General features: G+C 44.1%; 1 protein-coding gene across 5 annotated transcripts in view; it reads left to right on the forward strand.

Moving 5' to 3' along the window:
- The window catches only part of NSD2 (nuclear receptor binding SET domain protein 2), a 96786-nt gene that overhangs the window by 17697 nt on the left and 58864 nt on the right, over positions 1-20225 (forward strand). For 4 of the 5 annotated variants that reach the window (XM_047718630.1, XM_047718629.1, XM_047718633.1 and 1 more), the window contains one exon: positions 16858-17482. In XM_047718630.1, coding sequence (XP_047574586.1) covers positions 16946-17482 — 537 coding nt within the window. In that variant the 5' untranslated portion in view covers positions 16858-16945. Of the gene's footprint in view, positions 1-16857; positions 17483-20225 lie in introns of those variants that run through there. The other variant, XM_047718632.1, reaches the window with a different exon arrangement.

The following is a 20225-nucleotide window of genomic DNA, read 5'->3' on the forward strand; positions in this document are numbered from 1 at the left end:
AACATGGGGCTCGATCCCAGAACCCCAGGATCATAACCTGAGCTGAAGGCAGATGCTTGACCAACTGAGCCATCAGGCACACCTGCTATGAAGATTCCTGTACAAGTTTTTTTTTTTTTTTGGAAACATATTCTTTTTTTTTTTTTTTTTTTTTTTTTTTATTTGACAGAGAGAGAGAGAGAGAGAGATCACAAGTAGGCAGAGAGGCAGGCAGAGAGAGGAGGAAGCAGGCTCACTGCTGAGCAGAGAGCCCGATGCGGGGCTCGATCCCAGAACCCTGAGATCATGACCTGAGCCGAAGGCAGAGGCTTAACCCACTGAGCCACCCAGGTGCCCCTCCTGTACAAGTTTTTATACGAATATATGTTTTCAATTCTCTCTTGGGTAGATACCTAGGATTGGAATTGCTGGGTCATGGGAACTGTATGTTTAACTTTTTGAAGATCTGCTGGACTGTTTTCTACAGCAGCTATGCCATATTTCATCCCCACTAGCAGTGTATGAGGGGCCCAAAGATTTGACCTATTACATTTAGAATATATAGAGTAAAAACCAGTAATGGGACCAAGGAAGATACCATAGGGAGAGAAGCAGCAGTGCTAATACAGAGACCTGCCTCTGGCTCTAAGCTTTTTTGCAGCCAAAACAAAACAAGAAACAGGTCAGTTTTAGAAAGTCCTTACTGGGGGTGCCTGGGTGGCTTAGCGGGTTAAGCCGCTGCCTTCGGCTCAGGTCATGAGCTCAGCAGGGAGCCTGCTTCCTCCTCTCTCTCTGCCTGCCTCTCTGCCTGCTTGTGATCTCTCTGTCAAATAAATAAATAAAATCTTTAAAAAAAAAAAAAGGTCCTTACTGTCCTACATGTATTTCTGCAGGAAAAACAAAACTTTTCCTGTATATTCTAGATTCTGAATCTGTATAATCTCTTTCATAAGGGAATTCTTATGATGGAGTCATGGAGTGGCTGGTGCCCTCAACTGTTGCTTTATGGTAAACTGTTCTGATTTCATTGTTCTTCACATAGAGTTCTTTGATAGGAGGTTGGTTGGAGGTCTTGTCATCCAGTGAAGGCAGGACCAAAATACATTCCAGGTGGGTGAATACGACATGTTAGAAGACAAGGGAACATTGAGGGAGGTGCATATGTCCATGCAAATCTTATTTATATACTTGGGTTTTCCAGTTAAGTCTCTCTTCTGCCCTTAGATGAGTGACTCAAGAGCTTGGTCCCTCTTCTGGCTTGGTTCTGGTCTGACTGTCCTGAGGCCTCACTGCTGCCCCAGCATTAAGACCTCTCCACTGTGGCTCTCTGCTCAGTTAGATTCACAGAATGAACAGAGCCGCCTGTAGCCGCACATGCAAGCAATTGGGAGTGGGCGCGGTGGGGGGCGGGGCGGAAATGAGCTTTGGTGATTGCTTAGCTCTGTGCTCTAGGAAGGACATTCTTCCTGCCATCTTCTGCCCTTCCCCCCATCTTTCTCCTTCCTCTTTTCCCTAACTTGTATATCTGTATTGTAAGATCTCTCTCTCCTCTAGAATATTAGCTCCACAAGAATAAGGAATGTGCTTTATTTGCTGCTACTGGTCTGGTATTCAGTAAATAGTTTTGAATGGTGATTGTTTTCTGTGTAACCTTCCCCCTTTTTCTGAGAGCAGTGCCCCTTCCTTCACACTGGCGACCCCTCCTCTATTCCATGTGTCCCTGAAGACAGCCGTCCAGCCGTCCCAGCCGTCCCAGCTGTCCAGTCTGTCAGGTCATGTTAAATGTATTCTGTGAAATGTAAAGAGTTAATTACATAATTCTTTAGAGTTTATTACAAATGGCAGAGATATGACGCTTAAGCTCTCCACACTTGCTCCCCTTGGAAAGCCACGGGTAGCTCTCAGCTGCTAATTTTTGTTTTAACCTCCATCTTTTTCATTTTTCACTGTTTTGGTGTTTTTTTTCTTCTTACAGTGATCACATGCTACATAACGTTATTAAAAGACATTTTGACAGGGAAAATGTTTTTGACCAAGAGAGCTCCCTTTCAGCACAGCACGCCTCTGAGACCGCTTTGGTTCTTCCCGTGAGCTCCCCAACTCCAACTCGGGCTCCTCTGTTGCCTTTGTCCCTGTGGATTCACACTGGTTTTGTAATTCCTTTACTGTCATTTTAATTGGGATTTCTAGAGTACAGATAAATGTGAGAAAGGGAGCCTCACATTCTTTTTAAATATAAAAATTGTTTTTAGAATGACCACTCTCCTTACTTTTTGCTTCTTGTTCTTCTGGGTTTATGTTCCTGCTACTGTGCTGCTTTCAGCATTTCTTTTGTGATAGGGATCTGTATATTAAACCCCCTTTGTCTTGGTGTGTCTGAAAATATATTTGACTGCACATTTGAATGATAATTTCTTTTTTTAATTGTAAATTTTTTTTAATTGTAATTTTTTTTAAGGCTTTATTTATTTAGTTGACAGAAACACAGCTAGAGAGGGAACACAAGCAGGGGCAGAGGGAGAGGGAGAAGCAGGTTTCCTGCCGAACAGGGAGCCTGATGCGGGGCTCGATCCCAGGACCCTGGGATCATGACCTGAGCCAAAGGCAGACGCTTAATGACTGAGCCACCCAGGCGTCCCTATAATTTCCTTTTTTTTTTTTTTTTTTAAAGATTATTTATTTATTTGAGCGAGAGAGAGAGAGAGACAGACAGGGATAGAGGAAACATGAGCAGGGGCAGAGGGAGAGGGAGAAGCAGGCTTCTCGCCAAGCAGGGAGCCCGATGCGGGGCTCGAACCGAGGACTCTGGGATTGTGACCTAGCTGAAGGCAGACAACTGGGCCACCCAGGCACCCTTGAACGATAATTTCAATGGGAAATTATTTTCCCTTAACACTTAAAGATTCCACCATGTTTGCCTCTGTTGAGGCAAACAAGGGCCTGAGCTACTGTTTGTCATGCTGAAGTCTGGCAGTTAACTTATTCTTTATGGATTTTAAGATTTTCTTTTTATCCTTCATGTTCTTTAGTTTCAATATGGTGTATCTAAATATTTTTTAATTTATCTTGCTCAGAACCCTGGGTGCTCTTTGAATCTGAATACATGATTTCCTTTCATCTCTGGAAAAATTTCCATCAGTACGCCTTTGAAATTGCCTTTCCCCCATCCTCCTTAGTCTTTCCTAGAACTCCATTGGAATGAAAGCTCCCTGGGGGCAGAGTATCATTTCTTTTATTGATGGCAACATATACATATCATAAAATTTACAGTTTTAACCATTTTTAGGTGTGCAGTTCAGTGGTATTAAGTACATTTACACTACTGTGTAAGCATTACCACCATCCATCTGCAGAACCTTTTCGTCTTCCCAAACTGAAATTCTGTCCTCATTAAACACAAACTCCCCATTCCTCCTCCCGTTTTCTTACAACCAGCATTCTACTTTTTGTCTCTATGAACTTGATTACTCTAGGTACTTCATATAGGTGGAATCATACAGTATTTGTCCTTTTGCAACTGGCTTCTGTCACCTAGCATAATGTTTTCAAGGTCCATCCATGTTGTAGCATGTAGGAATTTATTACTCTCTAAGGCTGTAATTTCTTTTGTATGTATATACTATATTTTGTTGGTCCATTCCTCTGTTGATGGACACTTGGATTGCTTCCATCTTTTAGGTATTATGAATAATACTGCTGTCTTTGTTGAAGTATAAATATCTGTTTGAGTCTCTGCTTTAAATTCTTTTGGATGGGCAAGATTAACTTTTTTGGAGCAGTTTTAGATTCACGGCAAGATTGAGGGGAAGGTTCAGAGATTTCCTGTATATCCTCTGCCCCCACATAAGCTTAGTGTCCCTGTGTTCAACATTCTCCCCCAGAGTGGTACCTTTGTACAACTTATGAGATATGGCATAATCCCCAAAGTTCATAGTTTACATCAGGGTTCACTTGTTGTTGTACATTCTATGGTTTTGGACAAATGTGTAATGACAGGTATCCACCATTATAGTATCATACAGAGTAGTTCCTCTGCTGTAAAAATCCTCTTTGTTCTGCCTTTTTATCCCTCTCTCCTAGCAGCTACTGATCTTTTTACTGTTTCTGTTGTTTTTTTTTGCCTTTTCTAGAAGGTCCTAGAGTTGGAATCATGCAATGTGTAGTCTTTTCTTAAATAATATGCTTTTAAAGTTCTTCCATGTCTTTTCGTGGCTTGATAGCTCCTTTATTCTTTCTTTCTTTGCTTTTTTCCCTTTCTTTCTTTTTTTAAAGATTTTATTTATTTGAGAGAGAGAGAGGGAGAGAGAGCGAGAGAATAAGCATGGAGAAAGGGTAGAGGGAGAAGCAGAGTCTCCACTGAGCAAGGAGCCCAATACGGGACTCAATCCCAGGACCCTGGGATCATGACCCGAGCCGAAGGTAGAGGCTTTAACCCACTGAGCCACCCAGGTGCCCCCCAGAAGATACTTTTTTTTTTAAAAGATGTTATTTATTTATTTATTTATTTATTTATTTTTAAAGATTTTATTTATTTATTTGACCGAGAGAGATCACAAGTAGGCAGAGAGGCAGGCAGAGAGAGAGGAGGAAGCAGGCTCCCCGCTGAGCAGAGAGCCCGACGCGGGGCTCAATCCCAGGACCCCGAGATCATGACCCGAGCTAAAGGCAGAGGCTTAACCCACTGAGCCATCCAGGCGCCCCAAGATGTTATTTATTTGACAGACAGAGATCACAAGTAGGCAGAGAGGCAGGCAGAGAGAGAGAGGAAGGGAAGCAGGCTCCCTGCTGAGTAGAGAGCATGATGCGGGGCTCGATCCCAGGACCCTGAGACCATGACCTCAGCCGAAGGCAGAGGCTTAACCCACTGAGCCACCCAGGCGCCCCAGAAGATACTTTTTAAAATGAAGCATAGTTTATCAATTATTTCTTTCATGGATTGTGCCTTTAGTGTCATATATGAAAGGTCACTGCCAAACTCATGGTCATCTAGGTTTTCTCTTGTGTTATCTTCTAGGAGTTTTGTAGTTTTTTAATTTCACATTTAGGTCTATGATCCATTTTGGGTTAATTTCTGTGAAGGTTATAAGGTCTGTGTCTAGGTTCATTTTTTAAAAAGATTTTATTTATTTGTCAGAAGGAGAGAGAGAGAGAGAGAAAGCACAAGCATGGGGAGCAGCAGGCAGAGGGAGAAGCCGGCTCCCCGCTGAGCAAGGAGCCTGATTCAGGACTCGATCCCGGGACCCTGGGGTCCTGACCTGAGGGTTAGGCAGGAGCTTAATCAACTGAGCCACCCAGGTGTCCCTAGATTCATTTTTTTTTTTTAAAGATTTTATTTATTTATCTGACAGAAATCACAAGTAGGCAGAGAGGCAGGCAGAGAGAGAGAGGAGGAAGCAGGCTCCCTGCTGAGCAGAGAGCCCGACGCAGGGCTTGATCCCAGGACCCTGAGATCATGACCTGAGCCGAAGGCAGCGGCTTAACCCACTGAGCCACCCAGGCGCCCCTAGATTCATTTTTTAAAACAATTTATTTATTTGAGAGAGCGAGAGAGAGAGGGCATTGGGGGAGGGCAGAGGGAGAGGGAGATAAGCAGACTCCTCCCAGAGCATGGAGCCTGACATGGGACTTGATCCCAGGACCCTGAGATCATGACCTAAGCAGAGTTGGATGCCCAACAAACTGAGCCACGTAGGCACCCCTAGATTCACTTTTTTTTGGCATGTGGATGTCCTGTTGTTCCAGCCCCATTTGTAGAAAGGCTGTCTTGGCTTCTTGTATTGTCTTTCCTCTTTTGTCAAAGATTGATTGACTATATTTATAAGGGTTTATTTCTGGTCTGTCTATTCTGTTGCACATTTATCTTTTATTTTGCCAATGTGACACTACCTTTGTTAGCGTACCTTCTTCATAGTAAACCTAGAAGTCAGTTAGTGTCAGTTCTTAAACTTTGTTACTCTCTTTCAATACTCTGTTGGCTATTCTGAGTCTTTTGTTTCCCCATATAAACTTGAGAATCAGTTTGTCGATATCCACAAAAGAACTTACTGGGATTTCATTTAACCTATAGATCAAGTTGGGAAGAACTGATATCTTGCTAATACTGAGTCCTCCTATCCATGAGTGTGGATTTATTTGGTTCTTTGATTTTATTTATCAGAGTTTTGTAGTTTTTCTTCTTTAGGTCTTGTACATATTTTGTTAGATCTGTTTCTGAGTATGTAATTTTTTGGAGTGCTAATGTGAGTGGTGGTTTTAATTTCAAATTCTACTTGTTTATTGCTGGTGTGTAGGGAAGTGATTAGCTTTTGTATATTAGCATGGTATCCTATAACCTTTCTATGAATAATTATTAGTTCCAGGAACTTTTCTGATTCTTTCAGCTTTTCTGCAGAGATGTTCATGTCATCTGTGAACAAAAGTTTTATATCTTTCTTCCCAATCTGTATATTTGTATTTCCTATTCTTGTCTTTTTGCACTAGCTACGATGGCAGAATGTTTTTAATCCTCTTTTGTTCAGTGCTATAACCCCAGCACATAAGATTTCAGTGTTTGGCACATCATAGGCCCTCTATAAATTTTTGAAAGAATGAAACATGCATGTTGTATCTCTTAATCCCTCTTAAATATTTTTCATCTCTTTATCAGCTGTATGCCTTGGTGATTTGTTCACATTTATCTTCTAATTTATTAACTTATGTGTAGCTGTAGTTATTCTGCTATATTCAACTCAGCTATTTTAATTTCATTGACCATTTTTCTTTTCCAAACCTGCAAATTATGAGAAAAATAATTTCATTTTCTTATTCTGTGGAAGGACACCCTTCCATATTACGCTATGCCTAGCTCCTCGGGTGTTCCTCCCTATTGGTGACAGGTTTGTGTGCTGTGTAATCTCTGTCGTATAGTTCACTTCAGCAGGGAGGTCTTCCACGCGTGCTCTGGGCTGTAGAAGCTCCCCCTGAGTAGTTTCTAGCTTGCCTTTGCAGGGCCCTATCAGCATCATTCTTTCTGGACCCATTTTGACATCAATTTCTTGGCTCAGGATTTGAGGCATCACAGCCTCCAAGGCAGATTTCTCAAGAGTGATTCTGTCTCGCCGGTCTTCGCTGGTGGGTATTTGCTGAGGGCTCTGCCCTGTGCTTGCCACTGGCTTAGATGGTGAAGGCACTGTGACAGTAGACATTCTGGTCTGCTCTGGGTGATGCCTGCTCTTCCTCCTCCACGTTTAGAACTACCCTATGAAGTCAGTTGGTCCTCTGTCCACAGCACGTGGAGTGTGGATGAGAGGGTGTTGTCATCTGCACAGTTGGTAAGCATTGGAGCCCAGATTACGGCAGAGGCAGTGGTGTCTACGCTGTGCCCCAAGCCACTCTAGCTGGCTGCTCTCCATGCCCTTCTTACCTGCTGTAGGCTCCGTGTGGGGAGCCAGGAGACCCAAGTCCTTGCTTCGCACCTTGGCTCTATATTCCACCTGCCAAGCCCAGCTCTGGAAGTGTGGGGTTCTGTCCCTGGCAGTCTCTGCCCTATGAGGCCAATTGCTGTTTCCTTTTCATTTCTGGGCCTGGAGAACTGCTTTGAATTAGGTGATAGAGCTAACTTTTTTCTTTTAAGAGAATTTGACCACCTTTATCAGAAATCTCCTGTAATGTGTTAACATGGTGATGTAACATTAATAGAGGTCCTGATATTGAATCATAATTTTGGGGTAGATTCTCTTTGGTATCTTATTTTAGTGTAGTAATATCTGGGTTTGATTTACTTATGTTTTGTAATATTTATAGTATATTTTTAGTGCTCATGATCCATAGTTCTTTTTTGGACTCATTTTTTCTGGTTTTGGTATAAGAATTATGCCAGCCTTCTAAGTTTTCAGAAACTTTTCATTATTTTCTGTCTTAGAGTAATTTAAAGTTTTTTTTTTTCATTTGTTATTTTTTAATTTAAGTAATCTATACCTAGTGTGGGAATTGAATGCAGGACCCCAGGTCAGGAGTCACATGCTTCTCCACCTGAGCCAGCCAGGTGCCCCAGTATTCTTGGAGTAACAGGAATGATATATTTGTGTGATGCATAATACACGACAATTGAAAGGACAGCTCCACTCATATATATCAATGTGGGGAAGTAAAGATACATTGATTGATTAAGTTGCAGAGTAAAGGTGTAGTATGATAGCATTTATAGAAACACAAACCCCATGAAACAATTCTGTTAGGGGATATATACCATAGACTGGAGGGAGCGTGGTGAATTTGAGATGGGAATTGTCTCTGAGGGAGACTGAATGGAACTTATGCTTCAAGAGCAGGCTGACATCATCTTTGTTTTATTTGTTCACTCCTCAAACCCAGACCTCTGGGAGGTAGTACCTGGGGCTAGACTGCTGCTGCCCCCCTGTCTTCCAGCTTTATGGCTTGGGTGTCATAGTCCTTGCACCTGTGAAATGGAATCTCAGTGCCTGCCTCACAGTGTTGTGAGAACACAAAACCCCAGCAAGCTGCAAAAGGCATTTCGTTGGTGGTAGGCAGTCTGAGGACCACACAGTAAGCATTAAATACTTAATTCCTAGTTGCTGCTATCTGGAGTTCTCTACCCCCTCAACACCCCCATATAAAACAGACTTGAAGCAAATGTGGCAAAATGCTAACATACTGTCATTTTGGAGTGATGGATTTTATCCTGTTGTGTTTTGTACTTTTCTACACTGAAAAACTTAACTCCCTTCTCCAGTGTAAGAACAATTGCTAAGAGTAGCCAGTGAAATTCTCTGGGCTTTTCTTCTGTGGTTATTGGGCTTTTCAGGTTTTCTACCCCTTGGTTAGGTTTTGTGTTTTTCTTGAAATGCTAGACAAAGTGTAAGATTTTCGAATTTATTGGTGTAACTTTGGTAACAGACTCTTAGAAAGATAAAACTAGGGGCGCCTGGGTGGCTCAGTGGGTTAAAGCCTCTGCCTTCGGCTCAGGTCATGATCCCAGGGTCCTGGGATCGAGCCCCGCGTCGGGCTCTCTGCTCAGCAGGGAGCCTGCTACCCTTCCTCTCTCTCTCTCTGCCTGCCTCTCTGCCTACTTGTGATCTCTGCCTGTCAAATAAATAAATAAATCTTTAAAAAAAAAAAAAAGAAAGATAAAACTAAGTGGTCAGTGACTTTCACTGCTGTGGAGGCCAATCATCCCTGGAGTGCCCCGTGCCTTAAAGAGTTCTCACAGGTAGAATCCGGGGAAATAAGCAGCCCACAGTCAGATTAGTAGGGAAAAGAGACAAAACACACAAAGAAAAAGCACCACAGGGCGCCTGGGTGGCTCAGTGGGTTGAGCCACTGCCTTCGGCTCAGGTCATGATCTCAGGGTCCTGGGATCGAGCCCCGCATCGGGCTCTCTGCTCAGCGGGGAGCCTGCTTCCCTCTCTCTCTCTCTGCCTGCCTCTCTGTCTACTTGTGATCTCTCTCTGTCAAATAAATAATAAAAATAAAATCTTTAAAAAAAAAAAAGCACCACAAATGAAAAAAACAAATAAAACCCAGTAGTAAAAACAGTCTTGCAAAAGTCTACATATTTAAGACAATTATATTTAATATATTTAAGAATTTAAAATAAACTTGAAAATACCAACAGGAGCAACCAATCTTTTTTTGTTGGTGTTGTTAAGATTTTATTTTTATTTATTTGACAGAGAGAGATCACAAGTAGAGAAGCAGGCAGAGAGAGAAGGGGAAGCAGGCTCCCTGCTGAGTAGAGAGCCTGATGTGGGGCTCGATCCCAGGATCCTGAGATCATGACCTGAACCGAAGGCTGAGGCTTAACCCACTGAGCCACCCAGGTGCCCTAGGAACAACCAATCTTGAAAAGTGTGGTTCACACACAGGTTGTGATTCACACGAACCTAGGCTTGGGATCAAATCCTGGCCCCATGACTTATAGCCTTGTGATCCTGGGTGCATTCTAAGAGAAGCTAGAAACCGGAATTTTTGTGTGAAACGTTCCAAGCTTTAACTCTTGGCACTAAAGTCTTATCTATTAGCTCTACTTCTTAGCATTATTATTATTATTTTTTAAGATTTTATTTATGTATTTGGCAGAGAGGCAGGCAGAGAGGGGGGGAAGCAGGCTCCCCACTGAGCAGAGAGCCTGATGCGGGGCTCGATCCCAGGACCCTGAGATCACAACCCCAGCTGAAGGCAGAGGCCTAACGCACTGAGCCACCCAGGTGCCCCTTAGCATTATTTTCTTAGCAGCTACCCTAACTAGGATTGCGGTTTGCAACATGTAACATCATGCTCTACTTAGAGTTATTACACTACTCACTGAAATATAAGATTCTTGCAACTGTCTAGATTTACTTCCTTTCCCATGCTACAGTTGTCATATATTGTAACAAGTTATAGTCCCAATAATCTTATAAATTTTGCTTTAGTTACATGAATTTTAAACTTAAGAACAAATACTTTTTTTTTTTTTTTAAGATTTTATTTATTTGACAGATCACAAGTAGACAGAGAGGCAGGCAGAGGGGGAGGGGAAGCAGTCTCCCTGCTGACCAGAGAACCCAGTGCGGGGCTTGAGTCCAGAACCCTGAGATCATGACCTGAACCGAAGGCAGAGGCTTAACCCACTGAGCCACCCAGGTGCCCCAACAAATAGTCTTTTATGTTTACCAGTATATTCAACATTTCTGGTGCCTTCCATTTCTTCTTAAAGATCCAGGTTTCAGTCTGATCTTATTTCTCTTCAACCTGAAGAAATTCTTTTAGTATGTCTTGTATAGATCTGCTGTTAACTTTAAATAGTTTGTATTTCTTTTAAAATAACATTTTGCTGGGGTGCTTGGGTGGCTCAGTCATTTAAACATCTGACTTTGGCTCAGGTCATGATCTTGGGGTCCTAGGATAAAACCCCATGTTGGGCTCCCCACTCAACGGGGAGTCTGCTTCATCCTCTTCCTCGGCCTCTTTCCCTGCTCATGCCCTCTGTCTCTCTCAAATAAATAAAATCTTTTTTTTTTTTAAAGATTTTATTTATTTATTTGACAGAGAGATCACAAGTAGGCAGAGAGGCAGGCAGAGAGAGAGGAGGAAGCAGGCTCCCCGCCGAACAGAGAGCCCAATGTGGGGCTCGATCCCAGGACCCCAGGATCATGACCCGAGCCAAACGCAGAGGCCCTAACCCACCGAGCCACACAGGCGCCCCAATAAATAAAATCTTTAAAAAAAATGTATTTTGGGCACCTGGGTGGCTCAGTTGGTTAAATGACTGCCTTCGGCTCAGGTCATGATCCCAGGGTCCTGGGATCAAGTCCCACATCGGGCTCCCCCTGCTCTGTGGGGAGCCTGCTTCTCCCTCCTGCCTGCTAATCCCCATCTTGTGCTCTCTCTCTCTGTGTCAAATAAATAAATCTTTAAAAAATGTATTTTGCCTTCATTCTTTTCCTTTTTTAAAAGATTTTATTTATATGAGATAGAGCGAGAGAGAGAGCATAAGCAGGGGAGAGAGGCAGAGAGAGGGAGAGGGAGAAGTGGACTCCCTTCTGAGCAGGGAGCCAGATGCAGGATTCAGTCCTTAGGACCCGGGGATCATGACCTGAACCAAAGGCAGATGCTTAACTGACTGAGCCACCCAGGTGTCCTTTTGCCTTCATTTTTCTTTTTTTTTTTAAGATTTATTTATTTATCTGACAGACAGATCACAATTAGGCAGAGAGGCAGGCAGAGAGAGGGGAGGAAGCAGGCTCCCTGCTGAGCAGAGAGCTTGATATGATGCGGGGCTCGATCCCAGGACCCTGGGATCATGACCTGAGTCCAAGGCAGAGGCTTTAACCCACTGAACCACCCAGGCGCCCCCTTTTGCCTTCATTCTTGACGGGTATTTTTTCTGGATTTCAAGTTCCACATGGACAGGTTTTTTTTCTTCCATTACTCAAAACATATCACTGTCTTGTGGCCTCTGTTTTTTATGAGAAGTGAGTGATCATCCATATCATTGTTTTTATATGTAATAGGTCTTTTTTTCTTTTGACTGCTATTAAGGTTTTCTCTTTACCTTTCTTTTTCAGCATTTTGACTGAGGTGCACTTGGGTGTGGGTTCTTTTATGTTCATCATGCTGCATTTCTTAAATCTGTAAATTTATGTCTCACCAAATTTGGGAATATTTCTAGCTCCTTTTTCCTCAATATTTTTTCTCTCTCATTTTTTCCCTTGTCTCCTTCTGGGTGGGAGTGGGAAACCAGACCTTTTGATATAGGTCTATAGATTGTTGAGGCTTTCTTTCTTTCTTTCATCATTTTTTGTTTTTTAGACAAGACAATTTTTTCTTTTTTTTTTTAGTTGTGAATTCATTTATTTTTTTAATTTATTTTTTTTTCAGTGTTCCCAAGATTCATTGTTTATGTACCACACCCAGTGCTCCATGCATACGTGCCTTCCTTAATATCCACCACCAGGCTCACCCAACCCCTGACCCCTCTCCCCTAGACAAGAGAATTTTTACCAATCTGTGTGTGTATGTATGTGTGTGTGTGTGTGTGTGTGTGTGTATGTATATGTATACACACACACACACACACACATATATATATTTTTTACTAATCTAATTTCAAGTTTTCTGACTCATATCTAATATGTTATCATGACCATCCAAAGACTTTCTGATTTCAGGTATAGTACTTTTAGGTTATAGAATTTCATTTGGCTCTTTTTTTATGGTTTTGATTTCTTTGTTACTATTTCCAATTTATTATTTTATTATGAGCATATTTTCCTTTATGTTCTTGAGCATGGTTAAAATACATCCTTTAAAATTCTAATCTGCTGAATTTTAATATTTGGGCCATCTCAGGGATGGGTTGTGTGGTTTCTGTGTTTCTTCATATATTTAGTAGTTTTTGGTGAATCCTGGATATTGTAATGATATGCTATAGACACTCTGGATTCTGTTAGGTTCCCCTTTAGGGTGGGTTTTTTTTTTTTAAAATCTTTTTTTTTTTTTTTTAAATTTTATTTATTTGACAGAGATCACAAGTAGGCAGAGAGGCAGGCAGAGAGGAGGAAGCAGTCTCCCCGCTGAGCAGAGAGCCCAACGCGGGGCTCGATTCCAGGACCCTGGGATCATGACCTGAGCCCAAGGCAGAGGCTTTAACCCACTGAGCCACCCAGGCGCCCCAAGGGTGTTTATTTTTTTAAATTCTGTTAAACTACACGTAATGTAAAACTTATCTTAAGTATTTTTTTTAAAGATTTTGTTTATTTGACAGACAGATAACAAGTAGGCAGAGGGGCAGGCAGAGAGAGGGGGAAGCAGGCTCCCCACTGAGCAGAGAGCCCGATGTGGGGCTCCATCCCAGGACCCTGGGATCATGACCTGAGCTGAAGGCAGAGGCTTTAAACCACTGAGCCACCCAGGTGCCCCGTCTTAAGTATTTTCAAGTGTATTGTTAAGTGGTATTAAGTACATTCACATTGTTATGCTGCTGTCCCCACCGTCTATCCCCAGAACTCTTTGTCTTGTGAGTCTGAAACTCTTACATTTATCAAATGCTAACTTCCTATTCCTCCTCGTTCCCCCACCCTGGCCCCTGGTTCCCACCATCTACCTTCTGTCTCCATAGGTCGGCCTCCTCTAGGGACCTCATGAAGTGGAATCATCAATATTTGGCCTTGGTGTCTGGCTTCCTCCACTGAGCACAATGTTCTCTAGGTTCCTCCATGTGGTGGCCGGTGTCAGAGTCCCCTTCCTGTTTAAGGCTGAGGAACATTCCATTCTGTGGATGGACCCCGTTTTGCTTCTCCATTCATTGGTTGATAGACACTTGGGTGCTTTCCTGTCTTAGCTGCTCTGAATCATGCTACAGCGAACATGGGTGTGCAAACACTTCTTGGAGACCCTGCTTTCGGTTCTTTGGGGTACATACCCAGCTGTGGAATTGCTGGGTCATAGGGTAGTTCTATTTTTTTTTTTTTAAGATTTATTTATTTATTTATTTGACAGAGAGATCACAAGCAGGCAGAGAGGCAGGCAGAGAGAGAGGAGGAAGCAGGCTCCCTGCTGAGCAGAGAGCCCGATGCGGGGCTCGATCCCAGGACTCCGATATCATGACCTGAGCCGAAGGCAGTGGCTTAACCCACTGAGCCACCCAGGCGCCCCGGGTAGTTCTATTTTTAATTTTGTGAGGGACTTCCATTCTATTTTCTGCGGCGGCTGCACCATTTTGCACTCCCACCAGCACTGCACAGGGTTCTAATTTCTCCATATCCTCACCAACACTGGTTATTTCATGGTTTTTTTGAGAGTAGCCATCCTATTGGATGTGAGGTAGGATCTCATTGTGGTTTTGATCTTAAAGTGGTGTTTTTGGTTTTTTTTTTTTTTTTTTTTTTGTCCAGCAGCTGGAGTCTTGTTTCAGTTATTTTATAAACTGGGCTACTTGGACTCTATCACATATATGTGTCAGCCTGGAATTTGGACATGGTTTATATGCAGAATTTGGGGCTCCTCCTCAATGGCTCTCTTCTGTTAGAAGTTGTACTTTTTTGTTGTTGTTGTTAAAGATTTTATTTATTTACTTGAGATAGAAAGAAAGGGAGAGAGAGCATGAGCAGGGATATAAAAGGAGAGGGAGAAGCAGGCTCCCCGCTGAGGGAGCCGGACATGGGGCTCTGTCTCAGGACCCCGGATCATGACCTGAGCCAAAGGCAGACACTGAGCCAACTGAACCACCCAGGCGCCCTTAGAAGTTTTACTTCTTTAAAATTTTTTTTTTTAAGATTTTATTTATTTATTTGACAGAGATTACAAGTAGGCAGAGAGGCAGGCAGAGAGAGAGGAGGAAGCAGGCTCCCTGCTGAGCAGAGAGCCCGATGTGGGGCTCCATGTGGGGCTCGATCCCAGGACTCTGAGATCATGACCTGAGCCGAAGGCAGAGGCTTTAACCCACTGAGCCACCCAGGCGCCCCAGAAGTTTTACTTCTTGTACAACTGTTCCCATTGCCTCGAACTTTCTTTAAGAACAAAACTGAAAGCCGGGATATTCTGGCACTGCTCCTTTCTTCTAGGAGCGGACTCCTGTTTGTTTTCTTCCTGCTTTTGGTCTTTGTGTCTTCAGGTAGTAGTTTTTTATATTTTTGCCCAGTTAATCTGACATGAGCTGGAATAATTTACCTTGAAAAAATACTGTGTGAGTGAAAGCACGTGCTCTTCTACGTGTTCTGGTGCTAGAAGGCATCTAGTGCGTGTGAAGCTAAACTGGAACTTGGGCTGTTGAGTTTGCTCTTTATTCCTGTGTCTCCACTGAGGTCTGTGTGGAAACTGCAGGTGCTACAGTCTGGCCCCCATTGCTGCACTTGAGTTTTCTCTGCCTCCACACTCTTGGCATTTTCAGCCAGGTAATTCGTTGTTGTGGGGGCTGGCCTCTGTGTAACAACAGGCTTCTTGACCCTTCCCAGTAGATGTCAGTAGCAGCTCCCCAGAGGTAACAATCAGAAAATGTTTCTAGACAGTGCTGAGTGTCCCTGGGGAGCAGAGTCTTCCACAGCTTAGAAGTGCTGCTGTACATGTGTGCATCTCTCTGCTTTGAAATACTCTCAGCTTCTCGCTGGTGTCTGATACTGCTGGCGTTGCCTTCTGGGAGGGGTCTCCTTGGTGGCCGTCCTAGTGCAGTCTTGGTGAATGTATTCCCAGCTCGAATGGGTGCCTGCCCGTTCCTTGTTCCTAGCTGACCTTTGGGTTTTGGTGCCTTCACTGGGAGTCCCCAAGTGGGGACTAAAGTTGTACAGTAAAGCCCCTGATTATCCCATGTAGCCCAAGGAGTCTTCTTAAAACTGCCCCCTTCTGCCCTTAGGCCCCAAGCTGCCAGCAGGGCACATTGCAAGTAGTGCACGTTATGACTCAGCAGTGTTGACCTCGCTAGTTAATCTTCAGGAGATAGCTAAATAAAATTTGCCATTACTACAGTACTTCTTGTCATAGCATTTAATTTTGGGCCTGGGCCAGGAAGGGGTGGACAACAGAGGTTAGCCTGCGCATAAACCAGAACTGACTCGGGCTGTTTTCTCACTTTGTAAGCGCCCTCCCCACCCTTCCCTGCCCCACCCCGGGTCCCCAACATCAATCTGGAACTAATGGTGTGCCAGCCTTTGGGAGATCTGGTTATCAACTCTGCTGATTAGTAACCTTCGGTGTGTCACTGAACCCATCTGCCTGGGAGTCCTCAGCTGTGACCAGAGGAACTTTGTTTTGTGTTGTTCCCTCTTGTCCTTTTACAAAGGCCTGTCTTTGTTGTTGTTGTTGTTGTTGTTGTTTTTTTGCATTTGTTGTTGTTTTTAAAGATTTTATTTATTTGAGAGATAGAGTGTGTGCACAAGTTGGGGGAGAGGCAGAGGCGGAGAGAGAAACAGGCACCTTGCTGAGCAGGGAGCCAGACTCTGGGCTCCATCCCAGGAACCGGGACCATGTGCTGAGCCGAAAGCAGACACTGAGCCATCTGAGCCCCGAAGGTGCCCCCAAAGGCCTGGCTTTGTGTGAGCTGCCTCAGGCACATGCACCAACGGTGATCTCCCCACTCAACAGTGATTGAGGCAACTGAAGCCAGTGTCCACGGCCACGGTGCTGGGTCGTGGTGGTGGCACAACTCGTGTCTCCATGCCTGTTTTTGTGTTCTCTAGTGTTCTCCCCCTTAAAAATGATCCCTGTTCTTTTCCTTGCAACTTTATCATTTTGTGATTCTGTCTCATTTTTGTGAAATTAGAACTGCGTCTGTGACCCAAATGATTATGGAAATATTGTAAATTTTCTCAAAACAAATGACTACCCAAAGTTGTAGCAGTGTCAGCATGCTTGTGAGGTTTAAACATAATGTTTCTTTTTATTTGTGTTTTTCTAATATTGTAGTGTTCTAAGAACGGAAGCATCTGGGCTGAATGGAAGTTAGCATCAAAGAAGTCCTCTTTCTGTTCAGAAAGTTGTAAAGTGCATAAAGATGAAGCAGGCACCAGAAATCCTTGGCAATACAAATGGAAAGACTCAGAACTGTGAAGTGAATCGTGAATGTTCTGTGTTCCTCAGCAAAGCCCACCTCTCTACCAGTCTGCAGGAGGGGGTCATGCAAAAGTTTAATGGCCACGATGCACTTCCCTTTATTCCATCTGAGAAGCTGAAAGACCTAACTTCCCGTGTATTTAATGGAGAACCTGGTGCTCATGATGCCAGATTACGTTTTGAGTCCCAGGAAGGGAAAGGACTTGGGACACCGCCTAACACCACCCCTATCAAAAATGGCTCTCCGGAAATTAAGCTGAAGATCACCAAAACATATATGAATGGGAAACCTCTCTTTGAATCTTCTATTTGTGGTGACAGTGCTGCTGCTGTGTCCCAGTCAGAAGAAAATGGACAAAAACCAGAAAATAAGGCAAGAAGGAGCAGGAAGAGAAGCATAAAATATGACTCCTTACTGGAGCAGGGTCTTGTTGAAGCAGCACTGGTGTCCAAGATCTCAAGTCCCTCAGATAAAAAGGTATCCGTGAGGCGCTGTGGCCAGGGTACAGCCAAGTGCAACAGCCTGTTGCCCTGAACGTGGGAACCACGGGAGGGTACTTCTGCATGTGGGGTTGGCTGGAAGGGAGGAGAGGCCACTGTGTATCTGCTCTCCAACTCTCATGTCTGCACATGGCTGACCATGGCGCCTGGGCCGTGCTTGGGCCCCCACTTTAGGACACCCTGATATTGCCTCCCGTAAGCCTCACAGCAGCCTGTTGAGTCCATTGTGTGGCCTGGGGAGGTTAACTAAGTGTTCAAGATTAAAATGACTAAAGAGAGGTAAAACCAGTTTCTAAACCCGGGTCTGGCCAATTCCACAGCCCTTGACCTTTAGGCTGTGCTGTTTCCATGGATCTTATCTCCAGAGACATTCTTTAGCCTAATTGCGGAGGGGTGTTGGGACCTAGCTTGAGGCTTCTTCAGTTTATACCATCTGAGGAGTGGGAAGCAAAGCTGTGTTGTGCAGGAGTGCTCCTGTCCTTCCACGTGGTTCACTGTCCACTTATCTCCTCTACCAGGGCATCCGGCACATGGTCTCCCACCTTGGCGGCTGGGGCTGTGTCCTACACTTTCACATTCTAGGTTCCCAATGCAGAGCCCAGCACTTGAACACATCTGAGGAAGTGTTCACTTATCCAACACTGGGTGGAAACCTCTTGACTTAAAATGAAGGAAGGTAGTGGTTTTTGTCTCTGTATCTTAAAGTGGCACTCAGGATGGCCTGCTACTTAAATCAGTGTTGGCCAGAGAAACAGCCGGAGCTTTGGCCTTGGCAGAAGGAGGTAGGGAGGGTGCCAGGGGCTGATGGTCTGTATACAGTCTGTATGAACAGGATCTGGAAGTTGCCCACTGGTGCCCACTAGTCTTTAGTTGAAGCTCCAGGCTCCCTTGCAGACGTGGACAAAGGGAACCTGAAACTAGTTTGGGTTGGAATATTTAATCATCATCAAGGTTGGGATATTTAGTTTAAATTTACAGTTGAGGAATTTTATTTACAGTTTTCACATATAAGAGGGGAAATGGCTACAGTTTCCTTAAAATTGTTAAAATAATGAAGATTTTTAAGGGTTTAAAAAAAGTGCTTTAAGGGGCACCTGGATGGCTCAGTGGGTTGGGCCTCTGCCTTCGGCTCAGTTCGTGATCTCAGGGTCCTGGGATCGAGCCCCGCATTGGGCTTTCTGCTCAGCGGGGAGCCCGCTTCCCCCCTTCTCTCTCTGCCTGCCTCTGCCTAATTGTGGTCTCTGTCTGTCAAATAAATAAATAAAATCTTAAAAAAAAAAAAAGTGCTTTAAGTGCTCAGGAGCTGTTTAGTTGTTGCTAATGTAATTACGACAGTGAAATATTTATTTTTAAAAAATATTTATTTGACTGAGAGAGAGAGAAGGAGAGAGAGCACATACAAGCAGGGGGAGTGGCAGGGAGGGGGAGAAGTAGGCTCCCTGCTGAGCAGGGAGCCTGATGTGGGACTTCATCTCAGGACACTGGGATCATGACCTGAGCTGAAGGCAAGACGCTTCACTGACTGGTCCCTACCACAGTGAATTTTTTGAAAGATCAATTTAGTGAGCTGGGCTGATGCAGTGGGTTTTTGAAGTGCCCATGTTTGTGGGGGACCTCACTCTTTCATAGGGGAGGAGGCCAGGGCAAGTGATTCCTAGCTCTGCTGCCTGGTTTTGTGAAAACCTGAATTTTGACTCTCCATCTTCAGAGTGGGGGTGATACCACTTATCTTCATGGGGCTGCCATGTGGCTTAGATGGCATAGAACGTAAAGCCAGGATGCTGTGGAGGAATCAGCATAATGTGGCCACTTTGTGCCAGCCCTTCCCAGCAGGCACGCTGAATTTTTTAACAATTACTGAGATTTCAGAGCTGCTGTTCTTGGTTTACAGATGAGGAAACTGAAGCCCAGACAAGTTCAGCAACTTGCCTACGTATGTAGAGCTCTTAGGGGAAAGCTCAGGAGTTCACACTCACAAGGAGGCCAGGAGTTAAGCCAACTCTGCTTGTCCCACTGGAGGGCAGAACTGAGAGGAGTGTGTGGTGGCAGTGGCCCTGGTCAGGTCTCCAGCCTCCTAAGTGACATGTGTTCTGAGGTGGAGAAACAGGCTTAGAGTCCCAGGACTCAAATCACAAATGGACCCAAGACTTGCTGCCAAGCCCTCCTGATGTCCTTGCCGCTCTGGATCCTCCCATGTTGGGTGATGCACGTGCTCCAGAGAACTGACAGATGTGTGGCTGGGGAGCAGAGGGGGGGGGTGTCAGAATATGGATTCAATCCATGAAAATTTTTCTTTGACCAGGTGAATAAAGCACCGTTAAAGACCATCAACTAGGCCAAAGAAGTAGATTTACGTAGGGCTCTCCATCATAATGTTGAGTACCTACTGTGTGTGCCAGGCACTATGCTGATTCTCTAGTTAGGACAAGGGACAATTACTGAAGTAATAGCAGGGGAAGCATGCTCTTTTTTTTTTTTTTTTTTTAAATTTTATTTATTTATTTGAGAGAAAGCATGAGCAGGAAGGAGGGGGAGAAGCAGACTCCTCACCACACAGGGAGCCCCATGTGGGGCTCGATTCCAGGACCTTGGGATCATGACCTGAGCCGAATGCAGATCGGATTAACCGACTGAGCCACCCAGCCCCCCCTCCTTTTTAAGATGTTATTTATTTATCTGAGGAAAGATACTGAGAGCATGAGTTGAGAGGAAGGGGCAAA

This window comes from Lutra lutra, chromosome 2 (assembly GCF_902655055.1).
Source record: "Lutra lutra chromosome 2, mLutLut1.2, whole genome shotgun sequence".
In the NCBI taxonomy this organism is placed as follows: Eukaryota; Metazoa; Chordata; class Mammalia; order Carnivora; family Mustelidae; genus Lutra; species Lutra lutra.